This window comes from Lasioglossum baleicum, unplaced genomic scaffold, assembly GCF_051020765.1.
Source record: "Lasioglossum baleicum unplaced genomic scaffold, iyLasBale1 scaffold0023, whole genome shotgun sequence".
In the NCBI taxonomy this organism is placed as follows: Eukaryota; Metazoa; Arthropoda; class Insecta; order Hymenoptera; family Halictidae; genus Lasioglossum; species Lasioglossum baleicum.
The window spans coordinates 194,103-217,322 of record NW_027469083.1 but is presented as its reverse complement, the minus strand read 5'-3'; the positions used below and the strand labels follow the sequence as shown (position 1 = coordinate 217,322).

The 23,220-nt window shown below is 40.2% G+C and overlaps 2 protein-coding genes and 1 long non-coding RNA gene across 5 annotated transcripts in view; 2 read left to right on the top strand and 1 right to left on the bottom strand.

Annotated features, from left to right (window-relative positions):
- The window catches only part of LOC143219312 (uncharacterized), a 31,233-nt gene extending 23,899 nt beyond the window's left edge, over positions 1 to 7,334 (top strand). The window contains exons 8-9 of the mRNA XM_076445316.1: positions 6,530 to 6,978; positions 7,290 to 7,334. Coding sequence (XP_076301431.1) covers positions 6,530 to 6,978; positions 7,290 to 7,334 — 494 coding nt within the window. The remainder of the gene's footprint in view (positions 1 to 6,529; positions 6,979 to 7,289) is intronic.
- Positions 7,335 to 12,434: 5,100 nt separating this feature from the next.
- LOC143219340 (uncharacterized) lies at positions 12,435 to 15,178 on the top strand. 3 transcript variants are annotated; one of them, XR_013011293.1, is made up of 4 exons: positions 12,435 to 12,704; positions 12,806 to 12,874; positions 13,613 to 13,666; positions 13,743 to 14,075. It is a non-coding gene; the product is annotated as an uncharacterized LOC143219340 (long non-coding RNA). The 3 variants fall into 3 exon arrangements; XR_013011295.1 differs by adding an exon at positions 15,041 to 15,178 and having other exon boundaries at positions 12,435 to 13,666; positions 13,743 to 13,881; XR_013011294.1 differs by having other exon boundaries at positions 12,435 to 13,559.
- Positions 14,692 to 20,011, bottom strand: LOC143219339 (uncharacterized). The gene is made up of 10 exons (XM_076445343.1): positions 19,498 to 20,011; positions 18,920 to 19,178; positions 18,658 to 18,720; positions 18,372 to 18,575; positions 17,945 to 18,266; positions 17,679 to 17,823; positions 17,531 to 17,610; positions 15,627 to 15,698; positions 15,438 to 15,530; positions 14,692 to 15,276 (listed from the first exon to the last, which is right to left on the bottom strand). The coding sequence occupies exons 1-10, from the start codon at positions 19,788 to 19,790 to the stop codon at positions 15,020 to 15,022; spliced, it is 1,788 nt and encodes a 595-aa protein (XP_076301458.1). The 5' UTR covers positions 19,791 to 20,011; the 3' UTR covers positions 14,692 to 15,019.
- Between the last annotated feature and the right edge of the window lie 3,209 nt (positions 20,012 to 23,220).

Below are 23,220 nucleotides of genomic sequence, written 5' to 3'. Positions count from 1 at the left end.
TCGCGGATCGTGATTCGGACTAAAGCTTGTACCACGACATCGGTCCAAGTCCCAAACGGATCACTATACGTGGTTCCAGCGCAGCTACCATCGTTCTGAATAACTCCTGCTAACGTGAGGCCGTGAGAGGAGGTCGAGTTCGGCTGAATACCTGTGATCTGGGCGGCTGGGGTGATGAATATTGTCCCCGTCGTGTGTAGGCTCGAACAGGTTTCGCTGGAGATCGGTAATATATAGTCTTGTCGACCATTGGATACTACCGAATTATGTGAATGCATGCCACAATAGTATATGGTTCTGTCTATTCCGATATGGCATTGCAAAACACGAGCTTGCGAGAATTCAGCTAGCTGCAGGAGCTGAATTCTTTCTAAATTTTCAGCTGGTGCGATGTCTTCTGGCTCGCAGTTAAGAGTGTCAATAGTTGAATACGTGGTAATATTCAAGGTTGAACCTCCACAGTCATATCCAATGAGTGTTGAGGCTTGCGTGGCAATAGAGAGCAAGATAGCTGCTTGTATCGGCTGCATGGTTGCTGTTATAGCGTTGTCGAGAGACTGATGATCTTCAGGGGTGACGGTTTCTCCTTGAAGATCTCGTTGCGTCGCAGGGATATCGTCTTCCTGCTGTGGAGTGGGGTGATGCTGACCAGAGGTTTTAAATTTCGCTCTTGGGTCGCTGCGATAGTTTATCGTTGGCGTAACGATATTGGAGACTCTGTTAACGCTAGGAAGATTGAATTCGTTTCGCAAGATACATAACGAAAGCTTATAATCAGACTTAGTTGTCTCGGGCGAGTATAATGTATCGGCTTTATTTCTTTTTCTTGCTGACGCGAATCTCGCGGAATTGTATTTGCCAGACGCATGGACTTTGTTTTCGGTCGCACGGATACCTGATCGTTGAAGCTGGAAGAGGTGTTGTTCCGGCGAGGATTTGAAGATAGGAGTTTGCGGCAAAACATAAACTCCTTTTGATTTAACTTTAGGAATAGAAATGTTTTCTAAATTGTTCTCATATGAACATTCTAAAAGTTCATCTGAGGCGAAGGCGTTGATGTTTCTTTCCACACAGGACTTTGAATATAAATCGTCGGGATGGTTACCGGAATTCTTTAAAGTATCGGGATGGCTACCGGAATCGTCGGGATGGTTACCGGAATTATTTAAAGAATCGGGATGGCTACCGGAATCGTCGGAATGGTTACCGGAATTATTTAAGAAATCGGGATGGCTACCGGAATCGTCGGGATGGTTACCGGAATTATTTAAAGAATCGGGATGGCTACCGGAATCGTCGGGATGGTTACCGGAATTATTTAAAGAATCGGGATGGCTACCGGAATCGTCGGAATGGTTACCCGAATTAATAGAAGACGCGAGTTGATCGTTAACGATCGTCTCGTGCGCGCGGCACGCACGAGCATTGAATAAGTCCGAATTGACTTCGGCTTGAATATTCGAAAAGGGAACCTCGATCTCTTCCACCTCCAACGTAGGCAGGGAGAAGGACGCCACTTCGGACGATGCGTTAAAGCATCGCAGGTATGCCTTTCCGTTACGGTTGGTGACTAAACAATCACCTAAGAACACATCGGGTTTTACATCTACTTTTCGCACATACCCTTCGCTTGGGCCCTTTACGTTGACGGCTATGCAGGCGGCGGTACGGCTTTCGATGGAATATTCCCGAGGATTCGAAAAGGTAATACGTAGGGTTTTATACTCTACGCATTCCTTCGCAAATGATATCTCTGCTCCCTCTCTGAAGAAGGGGGAGCCTAAGATACCATCTATATTAATTGGAAAACTGTCAGGCAGAACGTGTAGCGTGACTTTAATGGAATCTGCTAGCTCCGCATTGATATAACCGAGGGTCGCAATTTCTCCTTCTGTCACGCCATGGACGTGTATGACGCTGTCAGTTTTTAGATGAACGTCAGATTTGATACCAGACGCTCGGATTAAGTTGACCTCGGACCCGGTGTCCAAGAGGAACTCACACTCTTTTGAGAAGAGTGACGATCTTGCTTTTATTCGAGGGATAGGGGAGTCCGGCGCGAGATTTATTGCCGAGACTAATTTCGCGGATGGTCGTTCATTCTGCTGACCGTCCGGGTTATCTCTCCTATCTACTCGAATTTCATCTACTGCTGGTCGTCGCTGATGACGGCCAGCTGTGTTGCCTTTTGGCGATTCTCTTGGGATGCCTCCCGTCCTTTGGTCGCGTTTGTCGGGAGGCTTGATTCGTTTCCCGACTCATTTTTATTGTAATATTCGCGGCGGCGACATTCGTGTATGTCATGTCCCGTGCGCTTACAATATTTACAATACTTCCGATTCTCCGTAGGAAAGCGATCGCGACCTGGGGACTGGGAAGCGCGATCTTCGCGTTTATACGTTTCGCGCTGATTTGATTGCGACGGTTCGTGACGTCGCGGAGGAGGAGAGCGATACGCGTCTCTGTTATCGGATTTCCTGTCTCGCCAGGATTCACGAGGTGAAAAGGAAGGTCGTTGATCTTTCCTTTCCGAAGATCTGTTGCGCTGCTCAGGCGCATTCCTATCATAATAAGAGTTGCTTGATCGCTCTGGTGTGCGATTACGAGAGTCGGAGAATGCAACGCGGCGTCCGTCGTCGCGATAACGAACACGGTCAAGCTCGTACTGTTTGTACGCGGTTACTGCTTCATCGAATATTTTCTGTAATTCGAGTGACGCACAGAGCCTGACCTCGGCTCGAAGCGCTGGGATAAGACCACGCATGAAACAATCAATTGTGAATTTGTCAATCTCGTCTAGATTGGGGACCCCGCGGCCTGAATCTATGATCGCCGTTCTAAGGTCCTTTACTCGCGTAATATAATTCAACACGTGCTCGGACTGTCCCTGGTGTATCGAAGCTAATTCTCCGCGATACTGATCGATGAATTTATATGGGCCTAGTACATCTTTCAGGCGGTTGCACAATTCAGAGATTGTGTTAATATTTACGTCTTCAATCGCGGCGTATGCCTGTCCTCTAAGCTTATTGCATACTAATCTAGTGAGGGTACGCTCAGCTGTGGCTGGAACAGCTTCCAAGGCTCGCTTGCACGCGCGAACGAATTGTAGCACGGTTATGGAGGTGCCGTCAAAGGTAGGCACAAGTTCAACCGCTTGTTTAACGGTGAAATTCGAAGAATCGTGCATTATGGGTTCGCGGGGCGCAACGACTGGGCTAGCTGGAATTGATTGAGAATCTCTGGCCGATCGGATTTCTGCTATCTCGCGGCGTATATCCTCGTACGTTACTCTCTGCTCACGCGTTTCTGTTTCGTATTGCAATTTGAGTTGAGTCAACGCGGCGGTTTGATTAATGAGAGCTGATTCTATACGAGCTAAATCTTTCTGGAATTCAATTAATTCCTCTTCCGTAGGAGGAACCTTCTTTCTAGCCTCGCTACGCGTTTCCATGATTGCGTCGCTTGAAAATTTCTAAGTATGAAATTCGCGAAAAATAATCCGACTATATAACGTGGGCGAAGGGGCGTTTTCTAAACCGCCCGTCGCACTTTAACGTTCACTAAAACTCTCGATGAATTTGTACTGAGTACGAGCATCGCGAAAAATAATTTGAGTATGTAACGTGGGCGAAAGGGCATTTCCTTCACTGCCCGTCGCACTTTTAACTGACACTATGCTTTCACGGACTCTAAGTCTACTGCGTTAAATTGTCAAACAATGATGGAACGCGCAGGGGTTCGCGTGCTAACACTGATTCTATTTTTATTCCTCGATGCCGTGCTTCTAACATCGGTGACCAACGACTGTCCTACCGACTGCGCCAAAAATTGTCACGTCCTGGCGGGGCTATAAGAGCAAGAGAAGAGAATACCGCGGCCCGGCTACTCTACTCTTCCACTGACTGACATTTAATAAAAGTGTTGGTCTTTTTATCAACAGACTAGGACCCGATGCCGACACCTGCATGCAGTCTTACACTGATGAATGATGCACGCGACCCTGAAACATACGCGGTAATATGTTCCACTTACTTTTACGCTTCGCTTGTTTGTCGATTGACACGAGAAATGAATTCGCAACGGATGAACAGCTACGGTTGCGCTGATGGCCTTGAATTCGGTCCTTTCTGCTTGACAGGCGTTGATCCAAATGGCTGGAAACGACCTTCAAGGATTGACTACTGCGCCAAATTCTGTCACGTCAATATTTGGCAGGAACGATCTCCAATGGCTGACAGCTGGCGGCTACGGTATTGTAGACGGATGCGCTCGTTGAGGAAACGGGCGTGGACGCTGTACGATACCGTGAATCTAACTCACGAATATCGTCCGCGTGATTGACGATATTTTAACTAGCGAAAACGGGCGTGGACGCTGTGCGATCCCGTGAATTTATCTCGCGAATATCGTCCGCGTGGTTGACGATATTTTGATTCGAGAAAACGGACGTGGATGCTGCGGAGCTTGCTATGCGAGCAAGTCTATCACTATCACGCACGTACGCGAACACGTTGAAAGGAAATTGAATAAGGAATACTCTTCGCGAACTTTCCAGCGAGAACTCTATCTCTAACTAACAACGTGTCACTTCAAACTACGAAGTTAGGAGCAAGGAAATAATAATTGGGATTTAGATTGACTCTGGTAAAACAAAGTATATTATAAACGTAAAAGAATACAACGGTAAAGATGCTTATTATTAACGAAATCGAAATACGTACTAAGTACGAAATATGAAACGCAATAAAAATGTTTAATTGAATAAACGAAGTAATATTTGAATTAAACGAATAAGAATACGATATTACTGAATGGTATTAGGGACTGTGTCTAAACAGTATGGATTTGGAAAGATTGTGTCTAAACAATCTGGATTTGGAAAGACTATGTCTAAATAGTCTGGACTTGGAAGATTGACGAAAACTCGACTGACCCACTCGGGTCCCCGGAGAGGACTGAGGAAAATCGAACGTTCGTCGACGAACAACGTTCGTCCGAAAAATGCTGACTTCGCAAAAGGGGACCGTGTCCTCTTTGTGCCGGTCTTCGTCGTAAACAGCGCGATGGCCGCCGCACTAGAGTCAGCAGTTTTCGTTCCCAGTGGTGCAGGACTCGAAAATTAAGTGGTAACCATTGGCGTACCTATTTATTTATTTAAATAAATTGGGACTTAGAATATTTTCGAGCGCTTGCTCTTGCAAGGCGTTTCGATGTAAATTTTATATGTCATATGATTAGTTGACATCATTTGTCGACCGATCATATGTTTGAAAATATTCTAAGTACTTTTGAAAATTACCAAAAATCGAAATTTTGGTAAAGTCTAAACAAACGCGAATTGAGAACATAACCTACAAATTTTTAGGTTAGTTTCATGATTTTCGCTCACGAGTCCAATGATATTTCAATCTTCGAGTTTGGGCCATTTTTGGCTATTTTAGGATTTTGACAGATTTTGGATTTCAGGTTATGTTGATGGATTTCAAACAGATGTACGTGGTGTTAAGGATTCATTGTTATGAAGGATTTTTAGGAGTTTTGGAATCTTTAAAGGGGAACGCTCGCTCTTATGTATCTAATTTTACATGTAGTCTTAAAGCTAACGTCGGAGGTGCGACCGACGTCACACGATCCTAAAAAGAGTTCAGTTAGTTCAGTTCAATTCGGACAGCCAGTCTGATACGTTCGTTCAAGACTCCAGCGAGGCTCGCCGCCTCCTGGATGTCCCGGTCCAGACTCCGACGAGTCCTCGCTCTCATCCGCCTTTGAGCGGTCCTGCTATAACACGCGCTTCTAGTTCATTATAATTTCATTTCATACGTTACAAATATATTCCCAGTTATTAATTTAATAAGTGAGTCTCGCTTAGTTCTTCTCCCTAAATCCTCGCGTTTGCAATACTCTCCTATTCAATTCGCGTTCGTCGCTATCAATTACGAAAGCTCGTGCGCGTCAACGAACGCGAGACGAAGGACAACAGCGGGGTATCTCCCGCCAACCGAGGATCACCGACGACGTGATCTTCCCAGGACGAGTGAGGATCATCGTCCTTCCTACGACGATCCAGCCTGATTCGACTGCAGCCGTCAGCGAGCAACGGAAGCAGCTCGCATAAAGGAAGCCTGCCTGTCTTCACCGATCGCTATACTCAACTGTTCGATAAGTTGCTAGATATTTCCCTGCGAAGATTCGTGCCGTCTCAGTTATCTCTGTTCTCGTCCGCCGCTTTGGGGCGAATCTACTGTAAGCGTTAAGTAGAATACGCATGTTCGCGAAAGTCGTGGTTCCCAGTCAGACGTTGGACGTAACGTGCCGCGTGGACAAAAGGTTGTATCGCATTTGAGAGCGTCCAGTAAGGGGAATGGGTCGCGGAACGATAGTTTTCGCAAAAGTCAGACTCCGGGACGTAACAAATTGGTGGCAGCGGTGGGATCGATCAACCACCACGACGAAAGGGCGAACCCAACGAGAAACACGCGTTCTCAGCGAACAGAAAATTTGATTAACTTTCCGTTGCACCTGTTAGCAAAGCCTCTTCAAGACGATCCGATGCCATCTCGTAGAGATTACTCGCCCGAGCGAGAAGATTCGCGACTAGTTATAAAAGCCGCAATAGATTCGATTCCTTCATTCGATGGCACGAACATTTCTGTGCTGCAATTCACGCGAGCCTGCAAGCGCGCCCGCGATCTCGTTCCTCGACATGCGGAAAGAACGCTGTCGAAATTGATTATCATTAAACTCCGCGGAATCGCGTATACCGCAATCGAAGACGAAAACGTCGAAACAGTAACCGAACTGTGCAACCGTCTCAAAGACGTTTTCGGCACCTGTCACACCGTCGACCACTACCGAGGTCAGATGGCAAATATTTTCATGCGGCAAAACGAGCATATTCTCGATTACATTTGCCGCGTAAAAGATCTCCGCGCCGCGATCCTCGACTGCGATCGCGATCGACCGAACATAGCGAACGTAGACGATCTCACGATAGATAGTTTCATCCGCGGGTTAATCCCGAACCTCCGAAGTGAAATCCGGCGCCTTCGACACGGATCACTGAATCACGTATTCAATAAAGCGATAGAATTATATAAAGAGGCCGAAATAGACAGAGACCGTTACGAACGATTCGACGAACGAATACGATTTTCGGACGCGTCACGCGACAGAACCCCCGATAGGATGACGTCGCCGCAGCACCCACAGTCGAACCCGAGATTCGATCAATCATATTCTTCCTACCGAAGTCGCCAATCCGACGTATACGCATTTTCATACGATAGGGATTCTTCGGCACAACAATATCGCAACTTCAGAGTCGACCGTAGTCCGACACCCGAGCGCTATCGCGACGACCGTTATCGCCCGGACCGATACCACGATGGGCCACGCGACGACTCTCCTTATCGCACGCGTGCCGACCTGTTTTCAAACAGACCACGCGGAGAATGTCATCTCGAGTCATATCACGATGCGTACACCTCCTCCCAACGCCGCGAAGATGATTACGCGAGCTCTTTTGCACCAGCAAAGTACTGCAATTATTGCGAGACGTCCGAGCATGATATTTACGAATGCCGCAAACGCGAAACCGAACGGTCGGGAAACGGACCAAGCCTCCTGTCCGCCGCGAGTCCACGACAGGAGGCACCTCTCAAACGATTCGCTTGAATAATCGCGACCGAGCCGAGCACAGAAAGGGCCAGAGAGTAACGAGAATAACTCTCAGCGACAATACCGCAATCCCGCATATAATTGTTATGATCCCCGAGTTGATGAAAGATATTAAGATCATGCTAGACACAGGATCAGAACCGAACCTGATCAGAGCCTCAGTATTAAAGCCCGATATTGTAATCGACACGGGAAATAAAATTCTAATGTCTGGCATTACCGACGAAATCGTGTCGACTGTAGGATCCGTATGTTTAACAATATCTGGTACGCCCGTAGAATTTCAAGTTGTGCCAGATTCATCTGCAATTCCATCCGAAGGAGTTCTTGGATCTGCGTTCTTAGTCCAAGGCGCAGACATTTCGTATAGAAACCGGTGCATGACATGGCAAGGAAACGAGTTTCCTTTTATCTCACGCGAGAGTTGCCATACCGAACCGCGAGCCGCGGTATACACAGCGATGAACGCCGCCGTACCTAGGATAGGTTACCTGCGAAAATGCGAAATCGCGCCCGGCGTTATAATTCCGAATTGTTCAAAGCGCATCTCCGACGGTAAAGCGTATGTTACGTCGTCCGATGTACGACGTTGGCCTTGTACACACACTATGTATACAAGGTCTGATCTGCATAAGATCCATACACCGTCCCCTAGACATAAGAGCATAGTATTAAGATCTCATTATTGTATTGTTCTAATCCTTATCTCCGTCTCTACCCATCACCATAACTTCTCCTTGATCAACACCTTACCTCAGTTTCAACCCATCACCACGACACATAATGCAATAAAGTATTGCATCACTCTGGAAGCATCTAGAAGCTTCTAGAAACGTCGAGAAGTCCAAAGACTGCTGCATCAGCAGTCCCACGCTCGTAGAGGGCAATAGGACAGCCACGAGACTGCAGCGTCAGCAGAAATGCACGTGCAGTCCCCGGGAGCAAAGACGCTGCTGCGTCAGCGGTTCTCCCACTCCGACGACTGAAGAACAAAGAGACTGCAGCGTCAGCTATCCCCACTCCGAACGAAGGAGGCAAGGCAGAGCGGACGCTTGCATCAGTCCGCCTCCATCTCGCGACTCGAGCAGTCCGCCTTCAGCCAGCGACTCGCACAGACGTGCCTACCTGGCCTCAGAGTCAGTCCGGCTTCTTCCGACTTCAAGAGCAGACGTGTTCAGTCTAGCTCCGCGAAAGTGAAGTGTGTCGATCCTTCACTCCTAATTCCAATTCCAATTCCAACTCTAACTCAACTCAACTCAAGTCCTAATTCTCATACATTATTCCTATAACATATTACAATATCCATTATTCATTAATCCAATTACTACTCCTATTATAATACTACTTACATATTGTATACCAGTGTACTTACCAGTTCTTATTTAATATATTGTTGTTATACCAGTGCTTCGATCTTGTTATTCTTGTGTTAGTTCAACACCATCTTCCAATTCAGTTCTTGCATCGAATATATTAAACTCGTGACATATCCGGACTTGGTCTAAAGTGCGCAGTGGAAACGCTGAGCCGCCAATAAGGAATTTGAAGCGAGTCATAGAGAAGTTCTCGTGCCACGTCTAGAATTGGTCTAAAGTGCGCAGTGGAAACGCTGAGCCGCCACTATAGACGTGAAGCGAGTTAACTACCAAAAAGGTTAATAACAAGTGGAAGTTCATTTTCATTATATTATTAATATTCCATCATTACTATTCCTTACCCATGCGACGCCCACGTCGAGCGGGACGCAAGTATCAACTTGCTGAATTGAGACGCGCGTTGAGAAATAAAGCGGTGCTCGATCTAAACATTGCCACTACCGAGTGGACAGAACTTCTGGGAACCACCGAGCACATTCCGTGTGACGCGTCCGATTACGTTTCTGTATACGGTTGCCCTTGCAACCCTCCTAAAGAGGTCAACCACGCGGACCTCTCGCGAGCTCCGACGCCAGTTCTACATCCGGTTGATTGTCCAGAGGTGATCGACATAGCCGACGACGACGACAGCCGAGACACGATCATCGTTCCCAGGGTCCGTTGCCGAATCATCCGTGACGTTCCTCTGCCAGCTCATCAACGTGTCGTCTTGCGGCCAGCATCCAAGGCCACTAACGTCGTCCCGAACCGAGCAGCAGCAACTCTGCCGGATCTTCCCCACCTCGAGGACATCTGTATAGAAGATCCGATGTACGACACCTACTGTCAGTACCGCCAGTTCCTGCTGCAACAATATTATTAGGCGTTAATACAACATTGCGGTGAGTCGTATAATATCTTGTATAATTGTTGAATCCTGTAAACTCACCGTTCTCGTTGCATCCTCTCGCGCGCGATTCTTGTCGGGACACTTCTTGTAACCGCGTCGGACGTTCTTTTCTTGACTGCATCCATAGCAATATCGGTTGTCCTAGTGCATATGACAGCCCGCGGCTGTCTCGGCACGAAAGACCACTCCTCATTTTAATCATAATATCTCAACCGTCCGTCTGTCACTGTTCTCTTTTCTCTCTCCTGGTACCTGTAACAAAAACACAGTGACGGACGTGACACGTACATACAGAGCGTCAACACCACGAGCGAACCGATCGAACTCTCCACGCCGAACATGGAGCTGGAGGAAGTAGAAAGTATCGTGGAAATCGCCGATCCGGAGTCAGAATTTACGAATTCTATTTCAAATTCAATCCCAATTTCAAATTCTCAGTCTACTATATCCAATGCCCATGAGCATCCAGATTCGCGAGCGAATCATTCCAATTCAGATTCAATTTCTATTCCGAGTTCAAAGCAGAACTCATCGTTGAATCTCAATTCTACTAATTCCGATACGAACAAGTATCATTCCAATTCAGATTCAATTTCTATTCCGAGTTCAAAGCAGAACTCATCGTTGAATCTCAATTCTACTAATTCCGATACGAACAAGTATCATTCCAATTCAGATTCAATTTCTATTTCGAGTTCAAAGCAGAACTCATCGTTGAATCTCAATTCTACTAATTCCGATACGAACAAGTATCATTCAAATTCAGATTCAATTTCTATTTCGAATTCAAAACCGAATTCATTGTTGAATCTCGATTCTTCCATTTTAGATACCAACGCGTATCCCAAGTCCAATCCAAATCTAAAAATCCTAAATCTTCGTCCCAATTCATCTAATTCTCTTTCCAATTCATATTCTCTCGATTCCCGCTGCGACGAGGTCACGGACATAATTAGTACCGACCATCTCAGCAAGAAGAGAAATATTCAAAGTTCAACGCGCGATAATCACGATAAATCTCACCTCTCCAGCGACCGCTTATACAAGACAGACCGAGTCATTCGCACGAAACCGAAACCCGTGAAATCAAAAACGTTTACATTTAGAGCGATAGCCGCGAAGCGTAACATGCATATTGTAAACTCTCCGAAATCTAAGATGTTTGTGTTACAGCCGATAAGTCGCAAGCGATATACATTTTCAGCGAAGACGATGACGCGTCAACCCTTCCCTATTTCCTCTACGATGGATTACGACTCGTCCGACATGTTTGACGATGCGAGTCCAAGACGACATTTTATGAAACGTTACGTTGAACCGCGACGTTCGACTCCGAGGATGAGAAATAATTTTCGGCACGAAACTCCCAAGGGGTGAGGTGTCACGTCTGCCGACGTGTTGCCATAGGTTATAAGCATAGCCAATCAGAGTAGGATATTGTAACCGTAATTATTAAGAATATTGATTAGTTATAAGTAGTCATACTTCGCTCCGTTCATCAGATCCGATTCTCACCTCATACCATATACCCATTCTTATCTTAACCCTTGTATAATAATCATATCTTAATGTATTCCCCGTAGCAGTATCACGTAGCATTCACCGTAATCATTAATCGCGCGCTTCTCATAACATCCATAGCGTTATGTCTAACGAGACATCCGGTAGAAAATAAGACACCTATGTATTCGACCTCACGATCCTAAAAAGAGTTCAGTTAGTTCAGTTCAATTCGGACAGCCAGTCTGATACGTTCGTTCAAGACTCCAGCGAGGCTCGCCGCCTCCTGGATGTCCCGGTCCAGACTCCGACGAGTCCTCGCTCTCATCCGCCTTTGAGCGGTCCTGCTATAACACGCGCTTCTAGTTCATTATAATTTCATTTCATACGTTACAAATATATTCCCAGTTATTAATTTAATAAGTGAGTCTCGCTTAGTTCTTCTCCCTACATCCTCGCGTTTGCAATACTCTCCTATTCAATTCGCGTTCGTCGCTATCAATTACGAAAGCTCGTGCGCGTCAACGAACGCGAGACGAAGGACAACAGCGGGGTATCTCCCGCCAACCGAGGATCACCGACGACGTGATCTTCCCAGGACGAGTGAGGATCATCGTCCTTCCTACGACGATCCAGCCTGATTCGACTGCAGCCGTCAGCGAGCAACGGAAGCAGCTCGCATAAAGGAAGCCTGCCTGTCTTCACCGATCGCTATACTCAACTGTTCGATAAGTTGCTAGATATTTCCCTGCGAAGATTCGTGCCGTCTCAGTTATCTCTGTTCTCGTCCGCCGCTTTGGGGCGAATCTACTGTAAGCGTTAAGTAGAATACGCATGTTCGCGAAAGTCGTGGTTCCCAGTCAGACGTCGGACGTAACGTGCCGCGTGGACAAAAGGTTGTATCGCATTTGAGAGCGTCCAGTAAGGGGAATGGGTCGTGGAACGATAGTTTTCGCAAAAGTCAGACTCCGGGACGTAACACCATCCATTTTTACTTCGAACTGTTAACACATTCACGACCGGCGGTTATTAAGTGAGACTTATAGCTATGTACCGCCTATAGCTGAATACCGTAAGGTCACAAACATAGGTCTACGACTACGCTATCGGTATACAGCTACAGAATTTGAAATGTCGTAGGACTAGGTTACCTGTCTTGAATCTATTAATAATTTAAACACGCGGGACTGGTTAAAACAGTGTGTAATGAGGATTCTCATAAAAAAAGTCTTTTAATACTCTTGTCATGATTTACCGAGGTTGCAAAATTTTCAACATTTTACTTATAATAGATAATCTAATTAATATTAAATTAATAATCACTTTAATAAAATATATAAAATATTTTCCTTATTTATAGCGGTACATGTTTGCACTACTCCAGAACCGATTTGTGTTATAAAAAATGAAATTACTGATCAAAATCGAAGTAAGTTAATACTTAAGTGTGGATTTATAGTGGAGCTGCGAGCATCGATGATAGCGGCGCGGTGAAAACAAACCAACATGCGTGACAACATTTCGACACATACTAATGAAAAAGTACATATGTATTTTCATTGTTTTTCTTTTTTTTTCACCGCACAGCTCACCTCGCTGCTCCACTATAAATCCACCCTAAGGCGGTAGACTTGTTTCCAGAATTGCAAGGATGCGGGATGCGCGTTCTCATTTCTCGATAATACAAAGATGGGATTTTAAGTAGTGAAAAGCGCTAGATAAAAGAGTAATCTGGGCTGCGATCGCCCTCTATAGTCCTATTTTTACGTTTATGAGGCGTAATTTGCATTATTCGACAAGCATGTAGCTATGAAAATAGCTATGAAATCAGCTACATACGTTAGTTGTATGCTTCCGAATAATGCAAATTACGCCCGCAAATAAAAAAATAGAACTCTTGAGGGCGAGAGCGGCCTAGATCGAGCTATCTAGCGATTTTGTCTACTGAAAACCCCCATTTTTGTATTATCGAGAAATGAGAACGCGAATCCCGCACCCTCGCAATCCAGGAAAAACGAATTTACTCGTTTAAAGACATCTTTAAGACGTCTCATTGTCAGTGCTATCTGGATATAGTTGAGAAACAGAATTTAGTGAAAATTTTATGACAACCGGTAAATCTACAATCTTAATAATTATTTCTTAATAATTATTTTAACAATTCCAGGTGCATATAAAAAATGTACGAAGAAAAGAGTCAACCAAGAATTGGAGGACAAAGGTACAATTTATATGGACTAAACTTAGTATTGCTAGAGAAGAACTCATTTCTCTCTTACTAAATTGTTTTTTTACAGATAATCTGAACGTACGTGGACATGCAGAATTGCTGGGCAAAAAGGCTAAATTCACAAACTTAAAAATGCCACTTGTAATATTGGAAAAACTCAATATTTGAGTTTTTAACACAATTTTTGTCGTTTGGCCATTTTGGATGTACGTTACAAAGAGATCTTCAATATTTACAAAGAGATTCCAATTGACCTTCACAGATGGGTCATTCCACGCGAAAACGGACACATTTTGGAGTAAAATTTCAGATTTTGTTCAAATTTAAATATGGTGATTTTTGATATCTTAACAAAACGTGTTAACCTTTTTTCATTGAGTCATAAGTTTAGAATTATCAAAGCGATGGAAATGGGTTTTTGGGAACTTGTAGTGAAACCATAAGAGTATCTACTAAAAATGTTTTTTTCACCATTTCTTTTGCTATCATTTTAAACATATTCCGAATTTTCAATAGACCCGTGTCCCCTTTACGGACCTCTATTAAAAAAGATATACTGCCTCAGACAGCCAAACACAGTGGGCTGGATCGTGACATTTTATTATAACTGCTGAACCATAAAAGATATCGAGATAAAATTTGCACTAAAATTCATTATAAAATGATTTTTATGCGTTGATAATTCTTGTAATAAATATATACTTTTTGTAATCATTTTTAATTAATTGTTCAAATTTTGTTGTCTTAAAATGGAATTTAAAATTGTTAATTTGTTACTTATTCAGTATTTTTTCAGATAATTTAAATCAGCCAATGTCTTTGGTTATAAACTCTGTATTTCTTGAAGTATTCATAATATGAAAAATAAATGTCAAGAAATACAGAGAAATTTATAACCAAAGATATCAATGTATCTGGTTAATTTATAACCGAAGAGTAACAAATGTACAATTTTTAATTTTATTTTAAAACAACAAATTTGGTCTGCTATGAAAACACGTTATTTGTTTAAAACAATTGCAAAGTAAATGGTGAAAAAACATTTTTAGTAGATACTCTTGTGTTTTCACTACAATGAATACTGGGATAGTTTTATACTTATGACTCAATGACAAAAAGATAACACGTTTGTTTACACGTGTGTAAAATCAACAATTTTTAAGACATCGAAAAATCCTTTGAGATTCGTTCATAGATCACTAAAGACTACACATATTTAATGAACAAAATCCGAAATTTTACTCCAAAATGTATTCGTTTTCGCGTGGAATGTGTGACCCAGATATGTTATAACCGTATTTCTATTATTCTAAGATATATAGTGTTGATGTTTTCTGAGCATACTTATATTTCTGGTTCACGAAGTGTCACGTACATCGTAAAGCTGACATTGCATACAGGGCATCGTTTGCAATCACATTGGCTGATACAAGTTATACAACAAGCAAGATGACCGCAAGGCACACAAACTTCTGTTGCTTTGTTAATAAAACAGATTATGCAAAATCCTGATTTGTGGTTATTACTATCTTCTTGATCATTAGTATCTCCTTTTTCACATTCCCAAAAACTATCATTAAGTATTTCAACAATATAATCGCCTAAAAAATATATGTTCAATTAATTATCCGTACTGCTTGGTTATATGAAAAATTTAATTTTTCGATACACCTCGGTCACAATTGGTGATAATTGACACCACTTATTATATTAATAATAACGATTTAGAAAAGTTGAGATTAATATGTGGATTGGAGATAACCTGCTGACACTGTCCCGTCCTGTATTGTCGAGGAATTCGATGATGCTGAAGTCGTACCTGGTAACGTTTTTGCATGCATCCATTCTAGTTTATCTTTAACAACAAATTATATACGGAGAGAACATTATAATATATATAATATCTACAATCGATAATACGTACTACATAATATAAAATTAATTTATTTACCGGTTTCTGTAGGATTATAAGTTGTTTTGGCAAAAGAGTTAGCATCAGCAATTTCGTCATTAATATCTTCATCTGTACAAAAAGTATTTTAATTCTATGAGGTAGCTTTAAAATTATCAATATATATTTACCTGTGTGACGTCGGTCGCACCTCCGACGTTAGCTTTAAGACTACATGTAAAATTAGATACATAAGAGCGAGCGTTCCCCTTTAAAGATTCCAAAACTCCTAAAAATCCTCCATAACAATGAATCCTTAACACCACGTACATCTGATCGAAATCCATCAACATAACCTAAAATCCAAAATCTGTCAAAATCCTAAAATAGCCAAAAATGGCCCAAACTCGAAGATTGAAATATCATTGGACTCGTGAGCGGAAATCATGAAACTAACCTAAAAATTTGTAGGTTATGTTCTCAATTCGCGTTTGTTTGGACTTTACCAAAATTTCGATTTTTGGTAATTTTCAAAAGTACTTAGAATATTTTCAAACATATGATCGGTCGACAAATGATGTCAACTAATCATATGACATATAAAATTTACATCGAAACGCCTTGCAAGAGCAAGCGCTCGAAAATATTCTAAGTCCCAATTTATTTAAATAAGTAAATAGGTACGCCAATGGTTACCACTTAATTTTCGAGTCCTGCACCACTGGGAACGAAAACTGCTGACTCTAGTGCGGCGGCCATCGCGCTGTTTACGACGAAGACCGGCACAAAGAGGACACGGTCCCCTTTTGCGAAGTCAGCATTTTTCGGACGAACGTTGTTCGTCGACGAACGTTCGATTCTCCCCAGTCCTCTCCGGGGACCCGAGTGGGTCAGTCGAGTTTTCGTCAATCTTCCAAATCCAGATTGTTTAGACACAATCTTTCCAAATCCATACTGTTTAGACACAGTCCCTAATACCATTCAATAATATCTTATTCTTATTCGTTTAATTCAAACATTACTTCGTTTATTCAATTAAACATTTTTATTGCGTTTCATATTTCGTACTTAGTACGTATTTCGATTTCGTTAATAATAAGCATCTTTACCTTTGTATTCTTTTACGTTTATAATATACTTTGTTTTACCAGAGTCAATCTAAATCCCAATTATTATTTCCTTGCTCCTAACTTCGTAGTTTGAAGTGACACGTTGTTAGTTAGAGATAGAGTTCTCACTGGAAAGTTCGCGAATAGTATTCCTTATTCAATTTCCTTTCAACGTGTTCGCGTACGTGCGTGATAGTGATAGACTTGCTCGCATAGCAAGCTCCGCAGCATCCACGTCCGTTTTCTCGAATCAAAATATCGTCAACCACGCGGACGATATTCGCGAGATAAATTCACGGGATCGCACAGCGTCCACGCCCGTTTTCGCTAGTTAAAATATCGTCAATCACGCGGACGATATTCGTGAGTTAGATTCACGGTATCGTACAGCGTCCACGCCCGTTTCCTCAACGAGCGCATCCGTCTACAATACCGTAGCCGCCAGCTGTCAACCATTGGAGATCGTTCCTGTCAAATATTGACGTGACAGAATTTGGCGCAGTCGTCAATCCTTGAAGGTCGTTTCCAGCCATTTGGATCAACGCCTGTCAAGCAGAGCGGACCGAATTCAAGGCCATCAGCGCAACCGTAGCCGTTCATCCGTTGCGAACCCATTTCTTGTGTCAATCGACAAACAAGCGAAGCGTAAAAGTAAGTGGAACATATTATCGCGTATGTTTCAGGGTCGCGTGCATCATTCATCTGTGTAAGACCGCATGCAGGTGTCGGCATCGGGTCCTAGTCTGTTGATAAAAAGACCAACACTTTTATTAAATGTCAGTCAGTGGAAGAGCAGAGTAGCCGGGCCGCGGTATTCTCTTCTCTTGCTCTTATAGCCCCGCCAGGACGTGACACCTGCCAATGCACTGATTTGATTGATTTTAAAAATTGTGTCTTTATGATGAAATATATTTAAAAACTCCTCTAGAGATAATCTACAAAATCATATAAATTTATAAACATATATACAATAAAAATAATTATAAATAGAAAGAATGTTAACCTTCCAGTATCAAATTCAGCTTGAGCTTTAGCAATTTTTTTCCTTCGACTAATATTTTCACGAGTACGTGGTTTTCGAGACGCTACACCATTTTGTAGCCGATTCAAATCTAATTCTTGATCCATAAGCAAATCTCTTATTTTTTCTAAAATTTAATAACATTTAACTACATACTGCCGCATATTTAGAGTAACATGACAATGATGTAAGTATATAGTTATTAAATTATAAATAAATTGATTGCAAAAAATTAAATAATACTATACCTAGAAATGCCCAAACGTTTATGTTCTGTTTTCCTAATTTTTGACCAGCAACATTATGGAAAGACTCTGCAATATTGTTAGTGCGCACCGGACAATTGTATACGCTTACTTGCGATGCCATTTTTAACCAATTAATTCGCATGTAAGTCATAAATAAAAGAACATTGGGGAAATTACTTGCTATGTTGTCTGCCTCTTTTTGTATAATTAATAAGGCTTCTTGAAATTTTGTTTCAGGTACTAAAGCCAAAGACATTGACATACGCAGAACAGTATTAGGTACATTAGTCAAACCAAGTTTGCGCCACTTTCGCAGAATAGCCTGCGATATATCGTACATATATGTATGACAAAAAATGTAGCTTTCTATACATAGACAAAATTGTAATTTATATGATAATATATAACTTCAAACAGTATCACCAACCTGACAATAGTGAAACCAGCAACCATGTATATGCGCATTAGGGAATAACTCATTTAGAGTTGTAACAGCAGCTGCTTCATAATCACTCATTATGAATCTTATATTATTTGGTAATTCGGGTATTAAAGTAAATATTTGTTTCCATATGGCAGTATACATCGCAGCCGTCCGTGTTTCGCACAGTACAAGTATAGTTGCAATACCCTGCAGAGAAGCAATTCTTTATGTTTGTGAAGGAGCATTGGATACAATTTAAGAAGTAAATCCAATATAAATTATGTTTTACATTATCCATGTAGCGTATATGGATGGTGTAGAGCTGTCCCATGTGTGGCTTCTTGGGTAAAACCTAAAATTACAGACGACTATTATTATCTACTATTATTATTATTATCTATTATTATCATATATACACAGTAAGTTTACTTTGAAAAGTCTGATATTCTTGATATAAACATTTAAGTTAAATAGCTTCTGTAATATATAGAGTTTAAGTTAATTAAATTGTTAAACAAAAACATTATATCTAAGAGTTTTATGCTACTTACTGCAAATGTTCCATCAACGAATATTTCTTTTGAATTCTTTAATCCTTCTAGCAAGCCGTCAGTTGTAATTATAACAGCAAATTCGTCTTTTAATGACTTCACAACAGATATTTTTAGTTTTTCCAATGGTTGATAAGTTTTCATCTGATCATACAAAATTTCTAAGGATTGCGGAATTGTGGGTTTGAAATTAGCTCTCTGTCTGTGCAACGTTGGTCTTAATTTTGAAAATGAACAGTAAGCTGCAGCATCTGGATGTCTTTAAATAAATATCTGTATAACATTTCAGTGAATTTATATATATGTGACACTGTCAACAATTAATTTCAGTGATTTCTTAATATGTTTTAAAAACCCCCACACACTCTAAAAATTTAACACAAACTAACTGCATATGGTTGTTCTTTCCTGTGTACATCTGCTATTCCAAATCAATTCTACAACATATTAAAAAATCTTTGAAATCTGTAAGAGTGTCACATATCGATAGATAGATAAATATTTGTTCAAAATATTTGGAGAAAATATAAAAAAAAGTTGATAAAAGAAACACATAAGAAAAGTAAGCATAAACATACTTTCTACAAACATCATCAAATATTTGTTTAAATGGGATCAATGTCTCCCGACTCAGCTTCATCATTTCCTCTATCATAAAATGCTGCGTAGCAATATATTCTTGCCCAGGGTGGTTATGGGGTTTTAATAGCGTAATAGTCCCATCGCTGAGAACCATCACAGCCCCACAACATCGTGTGGTGCGTCGTGTGTTGCAACGATAAATATTTTCACTGCGATGATCTTTATTGTACACGTAATCGTTGTGTACAAAGACAAAAGAACCTTTCACTTTACCTGCGATTTTTTCCATCTATTAACAGTATGATTACTTTGAGAGAAACAAAATATTATCGGCAATACAATGAATTTTAAACAGCCATAATTCAACATATGTAAAAAAATTGGTAAAACATTGACGACACGGTAAAATTACGATTACACATTTTATAGAATGAATATGAAAATACGATCATTACCTAGAATATAATTGATTCTAACAATATTGTATTGTAATATTCGTTAGCTACGCGTTGCGTGTGTCAGATGAAATAACAAATGGTGGTCGCTGACTAAACAAATGATTCTGAAGAACATAAAAATGAAAATATGGTCGATGATATTATCGCTGGCAAAGATAGGAACTTTCCGTAAAATTAGTTCTAACAAAGAATGTTGTTAAAAATTTGTTTGAATGCTGCACCGCGCGATACACAGCATACGACGACCGAACACAGCAGGTTGGATCCTGACATTTTACTATAACTCTTGAACCATCAGAGATATCGGGATGAAATTTGCACTAAAATTTATTAAAAAATGTTTCTTATCTACTGATAATCATTATTTATTCTTCATATTATGAATATTTCAAGACATACAAAGAATAGAAAGTTAAATTATCAATGCTTTTTACCGTAAGAACATTGTCATTGCAATAATCAGGATCTGACCGTGTGTTCCAATTAAAATAGTTCAGCTAGTAATTCTGCTTCGTACACCACATGTAAAAGAAAAATATAAAAAATCACAAAGTATTGTATTCATTACTCAGAAAAATGATTATATTTTATAGGCAAAAAATACTTATCTAAATTATCTTTTTCACACAGAATTATTCCGGAGCTGTGAAAGCAATTCTACATATTCGTGTAATTTTTCAGTCCTTCGCTCTTCGTTGTCACTATTTTAATTCGCAATCACATTAATTTCAAAAATTTAATAATCCACGAATTTCGTTGCATGTCTTATATTTACATTTAATTGATGTACTCTTCTTTCATAAACTTATATATTTTAACAGAACTGTTTAGAGTTGAGATTACTATATTCCCATTTTTTATTGTTATAGAAACTTATGTACGTATCTACATATTATAATTCTACAAATACATTTGAATTCTACCCAGCACTGCTTATTTAATCTTTCCTTTAATTATTACATACATGCTTTCTTACTTTCTATATCTACTTACTTTCCTTTACTTATTTCATACATTGGCACGCACAAATTACGGAGCGGTTATGATAATTTAAAATACAAGAATTAAAACTCAACCGCAAGGTTTACTTCTCACATTATATTATGTAGTTAAAATGACAAGTAAAAGGGATTATGTATCTATATCAAAGAAGGTACATCTGATTGGGGAAATTCAGTATACATTTACAGTTATCATTCTAAACGCTGCTGTGACATTACACGCTGATTAACTGGTTTAAAAAAGATTGTATAAAGCACGATCATATATGTCGCGTATAAACTTCAATTATTAATGCTTTCTATCTAAGAATATAATGGTTTTCAAGATCACAAGCTACATATTACTCACTGTGAGAACATTATCCTTGCAATAATCAGGATATGACCGTGCGTTCCAATTAAAATAGATCAGCTAGTAGATCTGCTTCGTACACCACATGTAAACGAATAATATAAAAAATCGCAAAGTATCTTATCCATTACTCAGAAAAATGATTATATTTTATAGGCAAAAAATACTTATCTAAATTATCTTTTTCACACAGAATTATTCGGGAGCTCTGAAATCAATTCTATACATTCGTGTAATTTTGTAGTCCTTCGCTCTTCGTTGTCAATATTTTAATTCAAAATCACATTATTTTTAAAAATCGAACAATCTACTCATTTTTCCGTGGCACGTGTTATATCTACATATAATTAATGTACTCTTCCTGCACAAATTTACTATCGAAACCATATATCGAGTAAAACATTGTAACCTAAAATTTATTCCAGACTCCAAAAAGCATTCATTTCTACACTTCAAACATTAATTGGTCCCGGTACATGCGACAGACCCATCACAAGAATTCCTAACAAACACTTGGCACTTCAGATCAAACACAGATAACACGACATTATGACAACGTGGTTGCAATTCCACGTATGTCAAACTTACAAAGACCAAAGCTTACACCACATTCGAAATCCACGAACCAGATTGTTTACTTTATAAACAAGTATTTATAAATGAAAAAAAAACAGAACTGTTAAGAGTCGAGTTTTCAATATTCCCATTTTTTATTGTTATAGAAACTTATGTACGTATCTACATATTATAATTCTACAAATACATTTGAATTCTACACAGCACTGCTTATTTAATCTTTCCTTTAATTATTACATACATGCTTTCTTACTTTCTATATCTACTTACTTTCCTTTACTTATTTCATACATTGGCACGCACAAATTACGGAGCGGTTATGATAATTTAAAATACAAGAATTAAAACTCAACCGCAAGGTTTACTTCTCACATTATATTATGTAGTTAAAATGACAAGTAAAAGGGATTATGTATCTATATCAAAGAAGGTACATCTGATTGGGGAAATTCAGTATACATTTACAGTTATCATTCTAAACGCTGCTGTGACATTACACGCTGATTAACTGGTTTAAAAAAGATTGTATAAAGCACGATCATATATGTCGCGTATAAACTTCAATTATTAATGCTTTCTATCTAAGAATATAATGGTTTTCAAGATCACAAGCTACATATTACTCACTGTGAGAACATTATCCTTGCAATAATCAGGATATGACCGTGCGTTCCAATTAAAATAGATCAGCTAGTAGATATGCATCGTACACCACATGTAAAAGAAAAATATAAAAAATCACAAAGTATCGTATTCATAACTCAGAAAAATGATAATATTTTATAGGCAAAAAATACTTATCTAAATTATCTTTTTCACACAGAATTATTCGGGAGCTGTGAAATAAATTCTATACATTCATGTAATTTTTCAGTCCTTCGCTCTTCGTTGTCAATATTTTAATTCACAATCACATTAATATTAAAAATCGAACAATCTACTCATTTTTCCGTGGCACGTGTTATATCTACATATAATTAATGTACTCTTCCTGCACAAATTTTATCTCTTAATGAGTAAAAACATTATAACCTAAAATTTATTGCACACACCAAAAACCATTCATTTCTACACTTCAAAAATTAATTCGTCAAGGTGTATTTGCCAGATCCTTCACAAGAATTCATAAACCTAGATACGTACTTCCATCATTTCCATCTGCCATCGGCCGCATTTCCATCTGCGTTCAAAATTACTGTAAGCAATTCTATTTGTGCACGATTCGCGTGTGTGCAATTTTACATTTTATGTGTGCTCAATAAAGATGAATCCAATTCTATTTGTGCGCAATCGAGATGTGTCCGATTCTTCTTGTGCGCAATCGAGATGTGT

Bases quoted from the DNA above. Each gene is read 5' to 3' on its own strand.
- LOC143219339 (XM_076445343.1), bottom strand. From the start codon at position 19,790: ATGGAAAAAATCGCAGGTAAAGTGAAAGGTTCTTTTGTCTTTGTACAC. The intron at 18,721-18,919 runs GTAAGTAGCATA...CTGTAATTTTAG, and splicing joins TCGTTGATGGAACATTTGCA to GTTTTACCCAAGAAGCCACA. The intron at 17,611-17,678 runs GTTAACATTCTT...ATGATTTTGTAG, and splicing joins GCTGAATTTGATACTGGAAG to ATTATCTCTAGAGGAGTTTT.